The sequence below is a fragment of the Bufo gargarizans genome, chromosome 7, assembly GCF_014858855.1.
Source record: "Bufo gargarizans isolate SCDJY-AF-19 chromosome 7, ASM1485885v1, whole genome shotgun sequence".
Classification (NCBI taxonomy): domain Eukaryota; kingdom Metazoa; phylum Chordata; class Amphibia; order Anura; family Bufonidae; genus Bufo; species Bufo gargarizans.
The window spans coordinates 47,307,446-47,329,764 of NC_058086.1; the positions used below are offsets into that span (position 1 = coordinate 47,307,446).

Sequence of the window (22,319 nt, forward strand, 5' to 3'; positions counted from 1 at the left end):
GCTGCCAGGCAGCAGGGGGCAGTCCTGTACACAGTTCTTTTAGTATATTCTAACTAGAAGCGTCCCCATCACTATGGGAACGCCTCTGTGTTAGAATACACTGTCGGATCTGAAAGTCAATGGGTCCGCAGAAAATCACGGAAAACGGAACGGACACGGATGCACACAACGGTCGTGTGCATGAGGCCTAAGGCTACTTTCACACCTGCGTTAGGTGCGGATCCATCTGGTATCTGCACAGCTGGATCCGCACCTATAATGCAAACGCTGGTATCTGTTCAGAACGGATCCGTTTGCATTATTCTGTCAAAAAAAAGTCTAAGTCAAAATGGATCCGTCCTGACTTACATTGAAAGTCAATGAGGGACGGATCCGTTTTCAATTGCACCATATTGTGTCAGTAAAAACAGTTCTGCCCCTATTGACGTATATTGTAAGTCAGGACGGATACGTTTGGCTCGGCATCGCCAGGCGGACACGTGTCCGCATCCAGAGCGGAATGCAGGCGGAACGGAGCCAAACTGATGCATTCTCAACAGATCCTTATCCTTTCAGAATGCATTGGGGCTGAACTGATCCGTTTTGAACTGTTTGTCAGATCCCTGAAATGGATCTCACAAACGGTATTCAAGACGCCAGTGTGAAAGTAGCCTAACACACATCAACAGCTGCTTAAGGAAGGGGTAAGTCACGAGTGTCGATAATTATAATATTCCCATCTGGAATAACATCTGTGTCATGTTCCACCTGGTATACAGCATTTTATTGCAATGTAGTTCTCATATTGATCACCAAATTAAAGTAAATGGATTTGCAATCTGATCTGAGCGATGAGATGTAATAGAGATAAAACGCTCTACATCTGTTCAGCTATACTGTCTTTGCATAGGTACAGGAGCTGTACTACTCTTAGCCTCATGTAAAATCTTCATGATTTGCTTATTTTACCAGTACCTGACTCATTACATTGTCTGCAGCAGAAGCTCTATGTTCAAATACTGAAGGCAGCACCTCTCTCTGCCTCTCTCAGAGCAGGAAATCTCAGCAGGATTCTGAAAAGCCTCTCTGCAAACGTAAACTTATCTTTATGTATGAAGATAGAGGAACTCCTTGAGGAGTCTTATAACCTCCCAAACATTGAAGAAGCCTGCATTGCACTTTAAAGAGAAGTTGTATTTTTTTTATTGATGGAGGGAGGACCTTTCAAATTAACAACACATTTTTTTTTTTAATACAGTTCATGATTGTGATGCCAGGGCAGCCAGCTTCATCCCAATATAACATTACTGTATATAACCCTTCATACGGATTCCTTGTGTTACTTTAATTTGAACAGTGTATCGGAGGTGAACGCTTCCGTCAGTGCGACGAATGACATCTGTTCCCATTTCTCGGATCGTCATGTGATTAACGTCCATCCATTATAGTCCGATATTCCTTCTGGTGATCGTAGAGTTTTAGAAACACCTGATATTTCTTCTCATAAAATCTGCTCAACAGAAAACATGAAATGTATGGACACTGGTCGCACTGGTATGATAGCACTGGTTTTATAGTAATTAGTATCATGTAATGTCAGTATTATAAAGTAACGTATGTACTTTTTATGTACATAGGACTACATGCACATAGGAGTCATACGGCTGTACAGATGTAGCAAACATTTACTTGACACTTATAGTAAATGCACAGTTGCAGCAAACCTTACATTGACAACAAAGGCCATTGAAAAGGTCAATTTAAAGTTTTCTGCAGCTGTGTATGTAACACGTTAAACCTTGCTACATCTGTACAGTAGAACCGTATACATTGCCATGGATGCTGTATTAAGGCTTTGTCCGAGTTGGAGCAACTGACAGGGATTGTGCCAAGAAAGAAACTTCTTCCTGTCGTCAGGATTGGGGATAAGTACCTAATAGGTCAGGGGTCTGACTGCAGGGACCCCACTATTCACAACAACATGGGTGCCCCTGTATAAATGGAGAAGTAGTTGCTGCTGCTCCATTCATTTTCAAGGGACTGCCAGAGATAACCTAGTACACCAATTGGCTATCCTCAGCAGTCCCATAAAGAAGGCATGCAAGGCAGCGTGCATGCTTTACCGGCTTCTCCATTCATGTTGGGCATGGCACCCCTGTTCTCGTGAACTGTGGGGTTCCCAGCAGTCAGATCTCCATCAATCAGAAATCTATTCTTTATTCTGTGGCTAGGGGACGCATTTCTATCTTGGCTCAATCCCTTTAAGGCCTCATGCATACTGTATGGCCGTTGCCCGGCCGTGCCTGTATTGTGGCCTGACAGCGGGTCCGCAATATACGGGCACAGGGAGTGCACACCATATCACTTTTGCAGAGCCATTCGCTTGAATGGGTCTGCAGCGATGCGGAACAGAGGCACTGAACCACTACAGAGTGCTTCCATGGGGTTTCTTTCTGTGCATCCGCACTGCAAAAAATAGAATAGTACGGACAGATCACGGACCCATTCAAGTTAAATGAGTCAGCATTTGTCTGCGGAAGCCACATGGATAATGCCCGTGCAAATTGCGGTCCCCAACGGCCAGCAGACGTTCATGTACATGATCCCTTAGGTCTTGGGACAAGTGCAAATGTAAGAGCCTGCAATCTCACAGTGCACCACTAGGTGGAGACCAGGCTTCATTAAAAGCATAGCTCATGAGTTCAGCCTCGGTAATTGTGTGCAGGGTGGAGTATTGTTTGAGGAAATTAGTCCCAGTGAACCATTTACAGACCAGTTATTCACTCCTCATCACTGGTTCCACGTACTGGTGCGTTCCTCGCAGGTGCTCACATGTGCTTGGCTGCAGTGATTACATTTCTGGAAAAATTACCTTTTGTGTTCAGGGTTTGGAAGGACGATCTTTCCAACCTTGGCCATTTTCTGCATGGCTTCCTATCAATGGAAGGAAAATCGGGATCAGTCAAGAAGTCCACTTTTACGTTAACTGATGTACGGTAACTAAAAAAAAAATATGGATAGATTTCTAATCAGGACTGGACCACCCTGTCGGAGAACCAGGGGAGCCCAGGGTCAGGCTCAACAACGTGGTCCAGCTACAGAAAACCCAGAGTCCACAGCAGCATAGCTCACACCTAACTGTGCTGATTTGGTTCTGTAATTCACATCGTAAATGCTACAGGTTTGGTGCAGATTTCACCCTCTGCAGGTGAAGTGCAAAAACAAAAATTAAAAATTCTGCACCAGAGGTAAAGTAATTGTAATCCCCTTTGTTGCTAATGCAGATTTTCTGCAGGCAATTCAAGCGTGGAAAATCCATAGTGTATCTGCCACATGAGGCTGAACCCCATAAGTGGTCAGAACTAAAGTTTATTATGCTTAACACCAAACTCCCCAGTATAGACACATACCGCATTTATCAATGTATTTACACCTTTTATCTGGCACATTTTAAATATGCGTCTCCCCTAGTGGTGTCTGTATATATCTGTATGTAGTAATCTCCTGAGCTCCCTCTAGTGGTGGCTGTATATATCTGTATGTAGTAATCTCCTGAGCTCCCTCTAGTGGTGGCTGTATATATCTGTATGCAGTAATCTCCTGAGCTCCCTCTAGTGGTGGCTGTATATATCTGTATGCAGTAATCCCCTGAGCTCTCTCTAGTGGTGGCTGTATATATCTGTATGTAGTAATCTCCTGAGCTCCTTCTAGTGGTGGATGTATATGTCTGCATGCAGTAATCTCCTGAGCTCCCCCTAGTGGTGGCTGTATATATCTGTATACAGTAATCTCCTGAGCTCCCTCTAGTGGTGGCTGTATATATCTGTATGCAGTAATCTCCTGAGCTCCCTCTAGTGGTGGCTGTATATATCTGTATGCAGTAATCTCCTGAGCTCCCTCTAGATGTGGCTGTATATATCTGTATGCAGTAATCTCCTGAGCTCCCTCTAGTGGTGGCTGTATATATCTGTATGCAGTAATCTCCTGAGCTCACTCTAGTGGTGTCTGTATATATCTGTATGTAGTAATCTCCTGAGCTCCCTCTAGTGGTGGCTGTATATAGCTGTATGTAGTAATCTCCTGAGCTCCCTCTAGTGGTGGCTGTATATATCTGTATGTAGTAAGCTCCTGAGCTCCCTCTAGTGGTGGCTGTATATATCTGTATGCAGTAATCTCCTGAGTTCCCTCTAGTGGTGGCTGTATATATCTGTATGTAGTAATCTCCTGAGCTCCTTCTAGTGGTGGCTGTATATGTCTGTATGTAGTAATCTCCTAAGCTCTTTCTAGTGGTGGCTGTATATATCTGTATGCAGTAATCTCCTGAGCTCCCTCTAGTGGTGGCTGTATATGTCTGTATGTAGTAATCTCCTGAGCTCCCTCTAGTGGTGGCTGTATATACCTGTATGCAGTAATCTCCTGAGCTCCCCTAGTGGTGGCTGTATATATCTGTATGTAGTAATCTCCTGAGCTCCTTCTAGTGGTGGCTGTATATGTCTGTATGTAGTAATCTCCTGAGCTCCCTCTAGTGGTGTCTGTATATGTCTGTATGTAGTAATCTCCTGAGCTCCCTCTAGTGGTGGCTGTATATATCTGTATGCAGTAATCTCCTGAGCTCCCTCTAGTGGTGGCTGTATATCTCTGTATGTGCTAAGCTCCTGGGCACCCTCTAGTGGTGGCTCTATATATCTGCATGTAGTAGTCTCCTGAGCTCCCTCTAGTGGTGGCTGTATATATCTGTAAGCAGTAACCTCCTGAGCTCCCCCTAATGGTAGCTGTATATATCAGAATGTAGTAATCTTCAGCGCTCCCTCTAGTGGTGGCTGTATATATCTGTATGTAGTTACCTCCTTAGCTCCCCCTAGTGGTGGCTGTATATATCTGTATGCAGTAATCCCCTTAGTTCCCTCTAGTGGTGGCTGCATATATCTGTATGCAGTAATCTCCTGAGATTCCTCTAGTGGTGGCTGAATATATCTGTATGCAGTAATCTCCTGAGATTCCTCTAGTGGTGGCTGTATATATCTGTATGTAGTTACCTCCTTAGCTCCCTCTAGTGGTGGCTGTATATATCTGTATGCAGTAATCCCCTTAGCTCCCTCTAGTGGTGGCTGTATATATCTGTATGTAGTAATCTCCTGAGCTCCCTCTAGTGGTGGCTGTATATATCTGTATGTAGTAATCTCCTGAGCTCCCTCTAGTGGTGGTTGTATATATCTGTATGTAGTAATCTCCTGAGCTCCCTCTAGTGGTGGCTGTATATATCTGTATGTAGTAATCTCCTGAGCTCCCTCTAGTGGTGGCTGTATATATCTGTATGTAGTAATCTCCTGAGCTCACCCTAGTGGTGGCTGTATATATCTGTATGTAGTAACCTCCTGAGCTCCCTCTAGTGATGGCTGTATATATCTGTATGTAGTAATCCCCTTAGCTCCCTCTAGTGGTGGCTGTATATATCTGTATGTAGTAATCTCCTGAGCTCCCTCTAGTGGTGGCTGTATATGTCTGTATGTAGTAATCTCCTGAACTCCTTCTAGTGGTGGCTGTATATATGTGTATGTAGTAATCTCCTGAGCTCCCTCTAGTGGTGGCTGTATATATCTGTATGTAGTAATCTCCTGAGCTCCCCTAGTGGTGGCTGTATATATCTGTATGTAGTATTCTCCTGAGCTCCCTCTAGTGGTGGCTGTATATATCTGTATGTAGTAATCTCCTGAGCTCCCTCTAGTGGTGGCTGTATATATCTGTATGTAGTAACCTCCTGAGCTCCCTCTAGTGGTGGCTGTATATATCTGTATGTAGTAACCTCCTGAGCTCCCTCTAGTGGTTAAAGTACAATCAGAATTTTGAAAACACCTAATTAAAAGCTAAAATGGCTGCACAGGTAAAGCTAGTCTAGAGATTTGGCCTCTATACAACCATATTCAAATACCAATGATTTTTCTAAAAGGCAAATTTGCTTACATCTAACAGTATAAGGGCTCATGGATATGAACATATTTTTTTCAGTTTCTGTAGCATTTTTTACAGGTCCATATGCAGAATCATTCACTTCAATGGGGCTTGAAATCAAATGTAAATGACGTAAATGGCAGTGTACATTCAGTGTCCATATGCCCACATGCCTGTTCTGCAAAAAAAATAGAACATGCCCTATTCTTGTCTGTTTTGCAGACAACGACAGGCATTGATACAATGGACGTCACATGGATGTCATCTGTTTTTGCGGATCTGTGTTTTGTGCAAAATACATACGGTCGTCTGCATGTGCCATTCAGGAGTCTCAAAAAGTGGGGCAATTTCCCATGTTGTATCTTTAATTGCAGCCATACTGTTGTCATCCAGCTTTCCCAGAAAAAAGATGTAACCAAGAATTGTCTGAAAAGACTATTGAACCACTTTATGATGACTCAAGGGTTTCTCTCTTAAAGGGAAATACCCTTCAAATAGCTTCACATGGAAAATGAGGCAAGTGATTCCACTGTGCCGGGTCCCTCGTTAGGCTCTTCTGTCCGTCTTTGTGGGTTCACAATTGAACATGACGCACGATACTTGTGACAGCTCATTAAACATAACACGACCCTATTAACACCCACGTCCAGGTTAAATATTAAATCCTACATAGGGAGACATTGTCAGTGGATGAATAGAGAGGCTGGTATCACACAAAGCCTCCATTCTTCATGATGGTCCTTACATTTTCGGATAGATCCTTTTTTTCCAATTTTTTGTTGCATAAAGCGCTTCTATAAATAAACACGAGGCGTGTAGACTTCTAAGCAAGTGGAAGGGGTCACAACAGAACAAGATGAAGCCGGTGTCCAGCGCAGAGCATAAAGGGGCTAATTCAGCACTTCAGGCCACTCTTGTAATACCGCGGTTTAATCTGAGGCAAGTAAACAAAGACGGTTCAGCGGTTTCTGTGCCCCGAGAAAATGGAAAACAATTCACCCGATATCAATGCCAATGATTCATCTGTAAACAGCTTCACATGGACAGAAGGCATCAGAGGGGGTTCTTGTTCTCAGATTGTAATCTGGGGGAGTTTACAGTAATGTTTACTTCTTTTACTCCTGATACAGAACATTAAAGGGCAATTCCACTTGGTACTGAGAAAAACAGCAAAGATAAAGTGACCATCCATAGGAAAAATTGTGAAGATTCTCTAAAAAAAAAGTTTTGGCTAGTATTATACTGCCCCTATGTACATGAATATCACAACTATAATACTGCTCCTATGTACATGAATATAACTACTATAATACTGCTCCTATGTACAAGAATATAACTACTATAATACTGCTCCTATGTACAAGAATATAACTACTATAATACTGCTCCTATGTACAAGAATATAACTGCTATAATACTGCTCCTATGTACAAGAATATAACTACTATAATACTGCTCCTATGTACAAGAATATAACTACTATAATACTGCTCCTATGTACAAGAATATAACTACTATAATACTGCTCCTATGTACAAGAATATAACTACTATAATACTGCTCCTATATACAAGAATATAACTACTATAATACTGCTCCTATGTACAAGAATATAACTACTATAATACTGCCTCCTATGTACAAGAATATAACTACTATAATACTCCTCCTATGTACAAGAATATAACTGCTATAATACTGCTCCTATGTACAAGAATATAACTGCTATAATACTGCCTCTATGTACAAGAATATAACTACTATAATACTGCCTCCTATGTACAAGACTATAACTGCTATAATACTGCTCCTATATACAAGACTATAACGACTATAATACTGCTCCTATGTACAAGAATATAACTACTATAATACTGCCCCCTATGTACAAGAATATAACTACTATAATACTGCCTCCTATGTACAAGAATATAACTACTAGAATACTGCTCCTATGTACAAGAATATAACTGCTATAATACTGCTCCTATATACAAGAATATAACTGCTATAATACTGCTCCTATGTACAAGAATATAACTACTATAATACTGCTCCTATGTACAAGAATATAACTACTATAATACTGCTCCTATGTACAAGAATATAACTACTATAATACTGCTCCTATGTACAAGAATATAACTGCTATAATACTGCTCCTATGTACAAGAATATAACTGCTATAATACTGCCTCCTATGTACAAGAATATAACTGCTATAATACTGCCTCCTATGTACAAGAATATAACTACTATAATACTGCTCCTATATACAAGAATATAACTGCTATAATACTGCTCCTATGTACAAGAATATAACTACTATAATACTGCTCTTATGTACAAGAATATAACTACTATAATACTGCCTCCTATGTACAAGAATATAACTACTATAATACTGCTCTTATGTACAAGAATATAACTACTATAATACTGCCTCCTATGTACAAGAATATAACTACTATAATACTGCCTCCTATGTACAAGAATATAACTACTATAATACTGCTCCTATATACAAGAATATAACTACTATAATACTGCTCCTATGTACAAGAATATAACTACTATAATACTGCCTTCTATGTACAAGAATATATCTACTATAATACTGCCTCTTATGTACAACTATATAACTACTATAATACTGTCTCCTATGTACAAGAATATAAATACTATAATACTGCCTCCTATGTACAAGAATATAACTACTATAATACTGCCTCCTATGTACAAGAATATAACTACTATAATACTGCTCCTATATACAAGAATATAACTACTATAATACTGCTCCTATGTACAAGAATATAACTACTATAATACTGCCTCCTATGTACAAGAATATATCTACTATAATACTGCCTCCTATGTACAAGAATATAAATACTATAATACTGCTCACTATGTGCAAGAATACAACCAGAGGTAGGTTGTCAGATATCCGCTGATCAGATAGTGATGTCCTGTCCTAAGGATGGGCCATCAGAACCCATTTAAAAGTGGTATTCCCATGTTATAACATAACGGTAATGTCGGGGGTACAGTGCTGGTTTAGTGTTGCTTCCCTTGTACTTACCCCCCATCCACTGTACAGGGAGCCGCAGCCTGGCCACATTAAAGTGTTAATTAGTAATAATTAGAAGGGCGCACAGCAGTAAAACAGCTCAGCATCCCGTTTATTCTTAAGATTGGTTGGGGCTCTGAGGTTGGAGTCTCACCTCATGAAGTGATGACATATCCAAGAAATTTACTATAACTTTAAATAAGAATGTGTAGCTAAGTGTACACTTTGTTGTATCCAATCACAATTCACTGTGTAATAATAAATGGGAGGGGCATGACACTACATAAGGAAGACAAAGCGAGAGACTGAAGGCAGCAGATTCAGAAGAATGAATTCATCTCTAATATGAATAAACATTGTATCATTTCTTCATTTTGGGGTTGTACATGATTATGTAATTATAATGGACTTCCCCAGGCTCGGACTGGCCCACAGGGGTACAGGGGAATCCCCCGGCGGGCCCCTGAGCAAGGTGGGCCCCTAGTTTCCCACCCCCTGCACAAGTGGCACATAACACAGTAGACTTGCTTAGAACGTATCCGTACTGTGGGCCCCCAAAATACAATTTTACTGGTGGGCCCTAGGTACCCCAGTCTGACACTGGACGTCCCGTTTAAATCATATCCTCCGCACATCCAGTGAATGTGTCATAGGTAGTCTGCATCAATCTGTGCACCATTATTCCTGCTGCTTGAGTGGCTTTTCTGGATGTGAATGTTTCCATTGGTTTCCATGGATACGGGGCTGTAAATATTTGCGTCTGCAGGGATTATACAATATCCTATTGCATTATAGAGTAAATACAAACCATGCCGGCCCGGCTGCTGTCACAGGGCGGTTATGTGCCGCGTGCTCCGAGCCGGTCACATCTGGGAAGTGTTTAGAATATCCCTTGTTCCTCGGGAGACCGGAGAGGAGGAGGGGAACATTATTTAGTAGAATCTTAAACTCTGGCTAAGAAAATGAAGCTGCTCTGGAATCTGACTGCGGTTACTAATACAGATGTCAGATCTAGCTGTACCCATCACCGGAAGGCAGGAGGCATCAAATGTGGTCATTAATGCACTTGAAAGGGTCATGAACCGTAACTTTTTTTCCTTGCAGCAATGTAAAAATAATGGTGCTATCAGTCACACTGTATCAACTGGTCACTTTGACAACGTCACACATGGGTAAATTGTTCAGCCGTACATAGCGCCATGAAGGTGCACAACATATGGAATAATTTTGCGACGGCTTAGCCACACCCTGTCTGAGTGGATGGAAAACATGGTACAGTGTAGTAAATGGGGCTCCATGCTGATTAATACCGCATACTGTATTCTAGGAGATGCTCTCAGGTTTAGAATTAATTTAAACTTCCCTGTGGTCTAGAGTAATGGAGGCATTAATGACTGCTTCCAGGGTCCTGTAGGCCAGTGGAAAGGGTTAATGTTACATTTAGCTTCTCTGGTGGCAGCATCTTTGCGTGGATGGAGGGTACAGGTAGTGGGTCCAGGATAGTGGTGGGATTAATGCCGCCATGCTTGAAGGACTAACGCTCTAGACGGGGACATATTATGGGTGCTTTATTACCATTGGGGACACTAAGACAGTCATTATTACCTCTGGGGAACATGATTACTAGTATGGGCACATTGAGGGCTTTATTACTATTGGGTGCACTGTTACCACATAGTGCACTCTGGCAAAGAATTATTACTATTGGTGGGACTTTTGGAAGCACTATTGCTGTGGGCACCATGGCACAGTATCAGCTTAGGGCTCTTTCACACTTGCGTTCTTGTCTTCCGGCATAGAGTTCCGTCGTCGGGGCTCTATGCCGGAAGAATCCTGATCAGTTTTATCCTAATGCATTTTTGCTCCGGCCAAAAATCCTGAACACTTGCCGCAAGGCCGGATCCGGAATGAATGCCCATTGAAAGGCATTGATCCGGATCCGGCCTTAAGCTAAACGTCGTTTCGGCGCTTTGCCGGATCCGACGTTTAGCTTTTTCAGAGTGGTTACCATGGCTGCCGGGACGCTAAAGTCCTGTTTGCCATGGTAAAGTGTAGCGGGGAGCGGGGGAGCAGCATACTTACCGTCCGTGCGGCTCCCGGGGCGCTCCAGAGTGACGTCAGGGCGCCCCACGCGCATGGATGACGTGATCGCATGGCACGTCATACATGCGCATGGGGCGCTCTGACGTCATTCTGGAGCGCCCCGGGAGCCGCACGGACTGTAAGTATGCCGCTCCCCCGCTCCCCGCTCCTACTATGGCAACCAGGACTTTAATAGCGTCCTGGCTGCCATAGTAACACTGAACGCATTTTGAAGACGGATCCGTCTTCAAATGCTTTCAGTACACTTGCGTTTTTCCGGATCCGGCGTGTAATTCCGGCAAGTTGAGTACACGACGGATCCGGACAACGCAAGTGTGAAAGAGGCCTAAGTACAATTATTTTTGGGGGACTCCATCTTCACAGCACTTACTGTCAGGGGCAATATTTACTGGGTGCAATTATATTTGAGGGCACTGTGTGGCAATAATTATTGAAGGGGGCACTATCTGTTAGGTACTAGTATTTTCAAGGGGACTGTCTGTTTCTGCATTATAATACTGGAGTGCACAGCAGTCATAGTAGAGGGGGTGGCAGGATCGGGTGCTCAGGAGGTGGACGATGATGGAAAAGTGGGAACCTAAAATGTTGCTGTGTCAAACTCTGCAGAGACAAGTCATAGCGGAAAGAAGTCATCATGTCGGTCTGTTTTGAATAAAGAGGATTTGAAAAGCGAACATCTATATCAGAAGGAGCCATCAATGGATGTTGGAGATATGTAGTGCTGTATTTTCCTGTATGTTTGATAGTGCATAATGCAATTTAAAAAGTAATAATCATCCATTGTGGGTCCTACTGTGATGTCTGTCTTTTTGAGGGGAAGGTTAGTGCTGCATACTAGGCTATCCTCTCTGTCAAATCTGAAGTAACTGCTGACAGAGGCGTAGAACGCCTGATTTTGTTAACATTTATCACTGTTCGCTTCCTTGGAGGTACTCGGTTCAAACTTCTTGTCACTGAGGGCTACTGAGCATGAAAAAGTTGAGAACCACTGCTCCAGAGCAGTTAATGCTTCCCTGGTAGTGGAGGTGTTAGTGACTGCCACCTACGACACTAGACTTCCCTCAGGCCTCTTAGACACGAACGATACGGGTTTGCTCCGGATGCGTTCAGTGAAACTCCCACCATTTTGCAAGGAAGTTCAGTCAGTTTTTTCTGCGCGGGTGCAAAGCGTTTTGATGCATTTTTCACGCGTGTGATAAAAAACTGAAGGTTTGCAAACAACATCTCCTAGCAACCATCAGTGAAAAGCGCATTGCATCCGGACTTGCTTTGGGACACAATGCGTTTTTAACTGAAGCCCCATTCACTTCTATGGGACCAGAGTAGAGAACATGTTGCGTTTTTCACGCAAACTGATGTGTGAAGCGCATCGCACCTGCATGGAAAAAGCGCTCATGTGAAAGAGGCCTTAGTGGCCTAGGATACTGGACATTGCCTGCTTCCATGGTGGTCTAGGCTAGAAAAAGGGGTTAAGGTGCACTCTCCTGTTGGTCTAGGGTAGTTGATGGGTTAATTCTGGCTTCCCTTGTGGTCTCGAGTAGTAGATGGTAATGCTTATTTCTATGGTTATGTACAACAGTAGAAGGGTTAATGTTTGCTTCCCTGGTGGTCTAAGGTAATGAAAGGGTTATCATCCACTTCCAGTAAGGTCTATGGTAGAACACGTGGTAAGTATCTGGTGGCCAGTGGTTACTTACCTCCCCAGAATCTAGTTCTAATGTCATTGGTACCTCCTGACTCTGACTACAGCAAGATTTTATTTTCTAAGGCCTCATGCACACGGCAGTTGTTTGTTTCCGTGTCCGTTCTGTTTTGTTTTTTTGCGGATAGAATACGGACCCATTCATTTTAACGTGTGCTGTCCGCATCAGTATGTCCGTTCCGTCAGTGGCGGATCCAGACCCTGGTCTCGGGAGGGACACTTCCAGATTATTTTCTGTCCGCCGCCACAGAACAATGGTGCTTATAGAACAGACTACACAGTGTAGAGGTATACTGTATATTGTGTGGCACAGTGTAGAGGTATACTGTATATTGTGGGGCACAGTGTAGCGGTATACTGTATATTGTGGGGCACAGTGTAGCGGTATACTGTATATTGTGTGGCACAGTGTAGAGGTATACTGTATATTGTGGGGCACAGTGTAGAGGTATACTGTATATTGTGGGGCACAGTGTAGCGGTATACTGTATATTGTGGGGCACAGTGTAGCGGTATACTGTATATTGTGGGGCACAGTGTAGAGGTATACTGTATATTGTGAGGCACAGTGTAGAGGTATACTGTATATTGTGTGGCACAGTGTAGAGGTATACTGTATATTGTGGGGCACAGTGTAGCGGTATACTGTATATTGTGGGGCACAGTGTAGAGGTATACTGTATATTGTGGGGCACAGTGTAGCGGTATACTGTATATTGTGGGGCACAGTGTAGAGGTATACTGTATATTGTGGGCACAGTGTAGCGTACTGTATTGTGTGCACAGTGTAGCGGTATACTATTGTGGGGCACAGTGTAGCGGTATACTGTATATTGTGGGGCACAGTGTAGAGGTATACTGTATATTGTGTGCCCCAGTCTAAACTAAAAAAAAATAAATTGAGGCACAGTGTAGAGGTATACTGTATATTGTGTGGCACAGTGTAGAGGTATACTGTATATTGTGTGGCACAGTGTAGCGGTATACTGTATATTGTGTGGCACAGTGTAGCGGTATACTGTATATTGTGTGGCACAGTGTAGCGGTATACTGTATATTGTGGGGCACAGTGTAGAGGTATACTGTATATTGTGGGGCACAGTGTAGCGGTATACTGTATATTGTGGGGCACAGTGTAGAGGTATACTGTATATTGTGTGGCACAGTGTAGCGGTATACTGTATATTGTGTGGCACAGTGTAGAGGTATACTGTATATTGTGGGGCACAGTGTAGAGGTATACTGTATATTGTGGGGCACAGTGTAGAGGTATACTGTATATTGTGTGGCACAGTGTAGCGGTATACTGTATATTGTGTGGCACAGTGTAGAGGTATACTGTATATTGTGTGGCACAGTGTAGAGGTATACTGTATATTGTGGGGCACAGTGTAGCGGTATACTGTATATTGTGGGGCACAGTGTAGAGGTATACTGTATATTGTGGGGCACAGTGTAGAGGTATACTGTATATTGTGGGGCACAGTGTAGAGGTATACTGTATATTGTGTGGCACAGTGTAGAGGTATACTGTATATTGTGGGGCACAGTGTAGAGGTATACTGTATATTGTGTGGCACAGTGTAGCGGTATACTGTATATTGTGGTGGCACAGTGTAGAGGTATACTGTATATTGTGTGGCACAGTGTAGAGGTATACTGTATATTGTGTGGCACAGTGTAGAGGTATACTGTATATTGTGTGGCACAGTGTAGAGGTATACTGTATATTGTGGGCACAGTGTAGAGGTATACTGTATATTGTGGGGCACAGTGTAGAGGTATACTGTATATTGTGGGCACAGTGTAGAGGTATACTGTATATTGTGTGGCACAGTGTAGCGGTATACTGTATATTGTGTGGCACAGTGTAGAGGTATACTGTATATTGTGTGGCACAGTGTAGGGTATACTGTATATTGTGGGGCACAGTGTAGATATACTGTATTGTGGCACAGTGTAGAGGTATACTGTATATTGTGTGGCACAGTGTAGAGGTATACTGTATATTGTGGCACAGTGTAGAGGTATATTGTGGGGCACAGTGTAGAGGTATACTGTATATTGTGGCACAGTGTAGAGGTATACTGTATATTGTGGGCACAGTGTAGGTATACTGTATATTGTGGGCACAGTGTAGAGGTATACTGTATATTGTGGGGCACAGTGTAGAGGTATACTGTATATTGTGGGCACAGTGTAGAGGTATACTGTATATTGTGTGGCACAGTGTAGAGGTATACTGTATATTGTGGGCACAGTGTAGAGGTATACTGTATATTGTGGCACAGTGTAGAGGTATACTGTATATTGTGTGGCACAGTGTAGAGGTATACTGTATATTGTGTGGCACAGTGTAGCGGTATACTGTATATTGTGTGGCACAGTGTAGAGGTATACTGTATATTGTGTGGCACAGTGTAGAGGTATACTGTATATTGTGTGGCACAGTGTAGCGGTATACTGTATATTGTGGGGCACAGTGTAGAGGTATACTGTATATTGTGGGGCACAGTGTAGAGGTATACTGTATATTGTGGGGCACAGTGTAGAGGTATACTGTATATTGTGTGGCACAGTGTAGCGGTATACTGTATATTGTGTGGCACAGTGTAGAGGTATACTGTATATTGTGTGGCACATATAGCGGTATACTGTATATTGTGGGGCACAGTGTAGCAGTATACTGTACATTGTGGGGCACAGTCTAGAGGTATACTGTATATTGTGTGGCACAGTGTAGCGGTATACTGTATATTGTGGGGCACAGTTTAGAGGTATACTGTATTGGGGCACAGTGTAGAGGTATACTGTATATTGTGGGGCACAGTGTAGAGGTATACTGTATATTGTGTGGCACAGTGTAGCGGTATACTGTATATTGTGACGTATATTGTGGGGCACAGTGTAGAGGTATACTGTATATTGTGAGGCACAGTGTAGAGGTATACTGTATATTGTGTGGCACAGTGTAGAGGTATACTGTATATTGTGTGGCACAGTGTAGCGGTATACTGTATATTGTGTGGCACAGTGTAGCGGTATACTGTATATTGTGTGGCACAGTGTAGCGGTATACTGTATATTGTGGGGCACAGTGTAGAGGTATACTGTATATTGTGGGGCACAGTGTAGCGGTATACTGTATATTGTGGGGCACAGTGTAGAGGTATACTGTATATTGTGTGGCACAGTGTAGCGGTATACTGTATATTGTGTGGCACAGTGTAGAGGTATACTGTATATTGTGGGGCACAGTGTAGAGGTATACTGTATATTGTGGGGCACAGTGTAGAGGTATACTGTATATTGTGTGGCACAGTGTAGCGGTATACTGTATATTGTGTGGCACAGTGTAGAGGTATACTGTATATTGTGTGGCACATATAGCGGTATACTGTATATTGTGGGGCACAGTGTAGAGGTATACTGTATATTGTGGGGCACAGTGTAGAGGTATACTGTATATTGTGTGGCACAGTGTAGCGGTATACTGTATATTGTGGGGCACAGTGTAGAGGTATACTGTATATTGTGGGGCACAGTGTAGAGGTATACTGTATATTGTGGGGCACAGTGTAGAGGTATACTGTATATTGTGTGGCACAGTGTAGCGGTATACTGTATATTGTGTGGCACAGTGTAGAGGTATACTGTATATTGTGTGGCACAGTGTAGAGGTATACTGTATATTGTGTGGCACAGTGTAGCGGTATACTGTATATTGTGGGGCACAGTGTAGAGGTATACTGTATATTGTGGGGCACAGTGTAGAGGTATACTGTATATTGTGTGGCACAGTGTAGCGGTATACTGTATATTGTGTGGCACAGTGTAGAGGTATACTGTATATTGTGTGGCACATATAGCGGTATACTGTATATTGTGGGGAACAGTGTAGCAGTATACTGTACATTGTGGGGCACAGTCTAGAGGTATACTGTATATTGTGTGGCACAGTGTAGCGGTATACTGTATATTGTGGGGCACAGTTTAGAGGTATATTGTGGGGCACAGTGTAGAGGTATACTGTATATTGTGGGGCACAGTGTAGCGGTATACTGTATATTGTGGGGCACAGTGTAGAGGTATGCTGTATATTGTGGGGCACAGTGTAGAGGTATGCTGTATATTGTGGGGCACAGTGTAGAGGTATACTGTATATTGTGTGGCACAGTGTAGCGGTATACTTTATATTGTGTGGCACAGTGTAGAGGTATACTGTATATTGTGTGGCACAGTGTAGCGGTATACTGTATACTGTGTGGCACAGTGTAGAGGTATACTGTATACTGTGTGGCACAGTGTAGCGGTATACTGTGTGGCACAGTGTAGCGGTATACTGTATATTGTGTGGCACAGTGTAGAGGTATACTGTATATTGTGTGGCACAGTGTAGCGGTATACTGTATATTGTGGGGCACAGTGTAGAGGTATACTGTATATTGTGGGGCACAGTGTAGAGGTATACTGTATATTGTGTGGCACAGTGTAGAGGTATATGTATATATAATGTGCCAGTATAAAATACCCCTATATAGTGCCCCCAGTAAATACCCCCATAGTGCTCCTCTCCCCCCTTCCTCCTAGTGCCCCCCATAATGTACCAGTATAAAATTCCCCATATATAGTGTCGCAGTAGATGCCCTCAGTGTCCCCCATAACTTGCAAGTATAAAATACCCCTTCTTAGTGTCCCCAGTAGATGACCCCATAGTACTCCTCTCCCCGCTTCCCCATAGCACCCCCATAATGTACCAGTATAAAATGCCCCATATATAGTGCCCCTTCTTAATGCCCCCCGTAGATGACCCCATAGTACCCATCATAATGTGTCCCAGTATAAAATGCTACTGTAAAGAGCACCCCCATAAAAAATACCCCTTCTTTGTGGCCTCAGTAGATGCCCCTATAGTGCCCACCCACCAATAATGTGCCAGTAAGAAGTGCCCCCAATCATGTGCCAGTAAAATGTGCCCCCATAGATGCCCCCAATCTTGTGCCAGTAACAAGAGCCCCCATCACGTGTAAGTAAAAAGAGGCCCACCCTCACGTGCCAGTAACAAGAGCCCCCCTAATGTGCCAGTAACAAGAGCCCCCCTTAATGTGCCAGTAACAAGAGGCCCCCCTTAATGTGCCAGTAACAAGAGGCCCCCCTAATGTGCCAGTAACAAAAGGCCCCCCTAATGTGCCAGTAACAAGAGTCCCCCCTAATGTGCCAGTAACAAGAGGCCCCCCCCTAATGTGCCAGTAACAAGAGGCCCCCCTAATGTGCCAGTAACAAGAGGCCCCCCTAATGTGCCAGTAACAAGAGGCCCCCCTAGTGTGCCAGTACCAAGAGGCCCCCCTAGTGTGCCAGTAACAAGAGGCCCCCCTGATGTGCCAGTAACAAAAGCCCCCCCAATGTGCCAGTAACAAGAGCCCCCCCTAATGTGCCAGTAACAAGAGGCCTCCCCTAATATGCCAGTAACAAGAGTCCCCCCAATGTGCCAGTAACAAGAGCCACCCTAATGTGCCAGTAACAAGAGGCCCTCCTAATGTGCCAGTACCAAGAGCCCCCCTAATGTACCAGTAACAAGAGCCCCCCCAATGTGCCAATAACAAGAGCCCCCCCAATGTGCCAATAACAAGAGCCCCCCCTAATGTGCCAGTAACAAGAGCCCCCCTAATGTGCCAGTAACAAGAGCCCCCTAATGTGCCAGTAAAACTATTGTACATATAAAAAAAATAAACACTTATACTTACCTCCATGTCAGCAATGCAATGCAGGCCTCTTCCGGACTGTGTCCCGCGCTGTACAGCTCAGGCGGCGCGATGACGTCATCGAGCCGCCTGCACCGGCCTCTGATAGGCTGCAGGCACTAGGCCGGCAGCCTATCAGAGGAAGGGGAAGGGACACGCCTCTCCCTCCCCTGCCCTTTCGCTCTCTCAGCACAGTCCTCTTTATTGCTCTCCTGAGGACGGCGATACAGGTGACTATGGAGATGAGCGCTTCCACAATGGAAACGCTCATCTCCCTGTGCCCTGCCACCGCCCCTCACCTCTGAGCAGCTCGGGGAAGGGGGGAAAATTGCTCCGTTGCATCCCCCCTGGATCCGCCAGTGTGTTCCGTAGCTCCGCAAAAAAATAGAACATGTCCTATTCTTGTCTGTTTTAGGCATTGTTAAAATGGAACTGCAAAAAAAAACAAAAACGGATGGCATCATTTTTTTTTTGTGAACCGCAAAACACATACGGATGTGTGCTTGTAGTCTAAGAGTTGAAAATGACGATAAATCTCTGTTCTAGTCACACAATTACATACACATCTCAGCTAATCTGGACTGCATCCGTCAGCCCCGCACCAGCTCTGCTGTGCCATTCAGGGGTCAGACTGTTCTTCATTATTCAGCCTGTGCAGCGCAGCTCCACACACCGTATACTCGCTGACATCATAATGTATGGCTTAAAATTCCTGAGGAAATCTGTTCTTGATAACCTGGGCCAGAAAACCAAAGAGTCATTTCTCCACCACTTCATTTCCATTTGGGATGAAATACTAATTATGTGACCCCCGTGCAGCTGCCATGAGATCGCAGTGGAGCCGTGTTCAGGAGTTGCATCAAAACAGAACCTGGAATTCTGCATCAGAAGAACACGAGGGACCCTATTGACTCCTGGCCACCAAGCCTGTGCCCCCTCTTATCTCCTCCAGCCACCAGGGATCCTCAACTCCTAGAGCAAGTACTCGCTTCTAGACTTAAAGGGCTAGCAACATATAAATAAGTGGACTTATGGGGGGGGGGGGTTCTATAGGAAACTTATAGGTCATACAGGCTTCTCTGGAATTCTGGGAAGAAAGGTAAGCAAATGAGCTCTTAATAAGCTCACATGTAAGTGAACTTGAAACCACTTTAAAACCAGAAACGGAACTCGGCTTCGGTTCCGAGGTACTAGTCAGAACTGAAGACAAGTACAGTTTCAAGTTTTAAAGTGTTTTTTCACTTTAAAAATCAAATCAACTACAGAAGTTATTCAACAAGGTCACGCGCGACTTTGTGAATAACAAACTTCGGCTCATCGGAGCCCATACATTCTAATACTGTACGGAGACGAATCTCCATACAGTATTATAGGATGTAACTCAGGATCAGTACAAAATAAATAATGTAATGTATGTGCACAGGGACTGCACCAGCAGAATAGTGAGTGCAGCTCTGGAGTATAATATAGGATATAACTCAGGATCAGTACAGGGTAAGTAATGCAATGTATGTACACAGTGACTGCACCAGCAGAATAGTGAGTGCAGCTCTGGAGTATAATACAGGATGTAACTCAGGATCAGTACATGATAAGTAATGTATGTACACAGTGACTGCACCAGCAGAATAGTGTGTGCAGCTCTGGAGTATACTACAGGATGTAACTCAGGATCAGTACATGATAAGTAATGTATGTACACAGTGACTGCACCAGCAGAATAGTAAGTGCAGCTCTGGGGTATAATTTAGGATATAACTCAGGATCAGTACAGGGTAAGTAATGCAATGTATGTACACAGTGACTGCACCAGCAGAATAGTGAGTGCAGCTCTGGAGTATAATACAGGATGTAACTCAGGATCAGTACAGGATCAGTAATGTATGTACACAGTGACTCCACCAGCAGAATAGTGAGTGCAGCTCTGGAGTATAATACAGGATGTAACTGAGGCTCAGTACAGGATAAGTAATGTAATGTATGTACACAGTGACTGCACAGGCAGAATAGTGATTGAATCTCTGGGGTATAATACAGGATGTAACTCAGGATCAGTACAGGATAAGTAATGTATGTACACAGTGACTGCACCAGCAGATTAGTGAGTGCAGCTCTGGAGTGTAATACAGAATGTAACTCGGGATCAGTAATGTATGTACACAATGACTGCATCAGCAGAACAGTGAGTGCAGCTCTGGAGTATAATACAGGATGTAACTCAGGATCAGTACAGGATAAGTAATGTATGTACACAGTGACTGCACCAGCAGAATAGTGAGTGCAGCTCTGGAGTGTAATACAGAATGTAACTCAGGATCAGTACAGGATCAGTAATATATGTACACAGTGACTGCATCAGCAGAACAGGGAGTGCAGCTCTGGAGTATAATACAGGATGTAACTCAGGATCAGTACAGGATAAGTAATGTATGTACACAGTGACTGCACCAGCAGAATAGTAAGTGCAGCTCTGGGGTATAATACAGGATGTAACAGGATCAGTACAGGATAAGTAATGGAACGTATGTACACAGTGACTGCACCAGCAGAATAGTGAGTTCAGCTCTGGAGTATAATACAGGATGTAACTGAGGACCACTACAGGATAAGTAATGTAATGTATGTACACAGTGACTACACCAGCAGAATAGTGAGTGTAGCTCTGGGATATAATACAGGATGTAACTCAGGATCAGTACAGGATAAGTAATGTATATACACAGTGACTCCACCAGCAGAATAGTGAGTGTAGCTCTGGAGTATAATATAGGATGTAACTCAGGATCAGTACAGGATAAGTAATGTATATACACAGTGACTCCACCAGCAGAATAGTGAGTGTAGCTCTGGGGTATAATATAGGATGTAACTCGGGATCAGTACAGGATAAGTATTGTATGTACACAGTGACTGCACCAGCAGAATATTGAGTGCAGCTCTGCAGTATAATACTGAATATAACTCAGGATCAGTACAGGATAAGTAATGTAATGTAAGTACAAAGTGACTGCACCAGCAGAATAGTGAGTGCAGCTCTGCAGTATAATCGTTAATTTCTAACGATAATTTGTTTTCCCTTAGTCCTAACAGCAGCACAGATGGGGGTTAACTGCCCCTGTGGACTGGTAGGACCGGCGGAATTTTTAATGAGCCCAAGAACCAATAAACGATCTTCAGCTCCCTGAAAGGGAGGAGATCACCCCCCAGCCCACCGTGTCTTTAACAAGTATGATGTAAATTAGGGAGGGATATTTGTGTGCTGCTGTTAGGACTAAGGGAAAACAAATTATCGTTAGAAATTAACGATTCCCTTACGTCCTACCAGCAGCACAGATGGGGAGATAGCAAGATAAAACCCCTAGGGAGGGTCCTCATGCCTGGCAGAAGTAAGAACTGTCTGCCCGAAAGCCGAAAACTCTGCCATCCTAGCATCTATCCTATAATGGGAGATGAAGGTTGACTCAGAGCTCCAGGAGGCCGCCTTACAGATCAACTCTAAGGGGAGAAGGCTTCTTTCCGCAACCGAGGTGGAGACCGCCCTAGTAGAATGGGCTCTCACAAACTCGGGAGGATCTAAGGTTTGGGAGACAAAAGCTTCCTTAATGGCCTCCTTGATCCAGCGACTAATGGTGGCTTTAGACGCTTTACGGCCTTTAGACTTACCGGCAAACAGGATAAGGAGATTCTCATCTATCCTGAACTCTCTGGATCTATCCACATAGATCTGGAGGCATCTAGAAATATCCAGCGGATCTCTAGCTGGAGTATCAGA

The 22,319-nt window shown here is 43.6% G+C and overlaps 1 protein-coding gene across 2 annotated transcripts in view; it reads right to left on the bottom strand.

Moving 5' to 3' along the window:
- Positions 1-1,165: 1,165 nt before the first annotated feature.
- Positions 1,166-22,319, bottom strand: part of FGGY (FGGY carbohydrate kinase domain containing) — a 162,240-nt gene continuing 141,086 nt past the window's right edge. For both annotated transcript variants that reach the window (XM_044301317.1, XM_044301316.1), the window contains exons 15-16: positions 2,852-2,913; positions 1,166-1,489 (exon numbers count right to left, since the gene is read on the bottom strand). In XM_044301317.1, the coding sequence (XP_044157252.1) occupies positions 1,408-1,489; positions 2,852-2,913 (144 nt within the window). In that variant the 3' untranslated portion in view covers positions 1,166-1,407. The remainder of the gene's footprint in view (positions 1,490-2,851; positions 2,914-22,319) is intronic.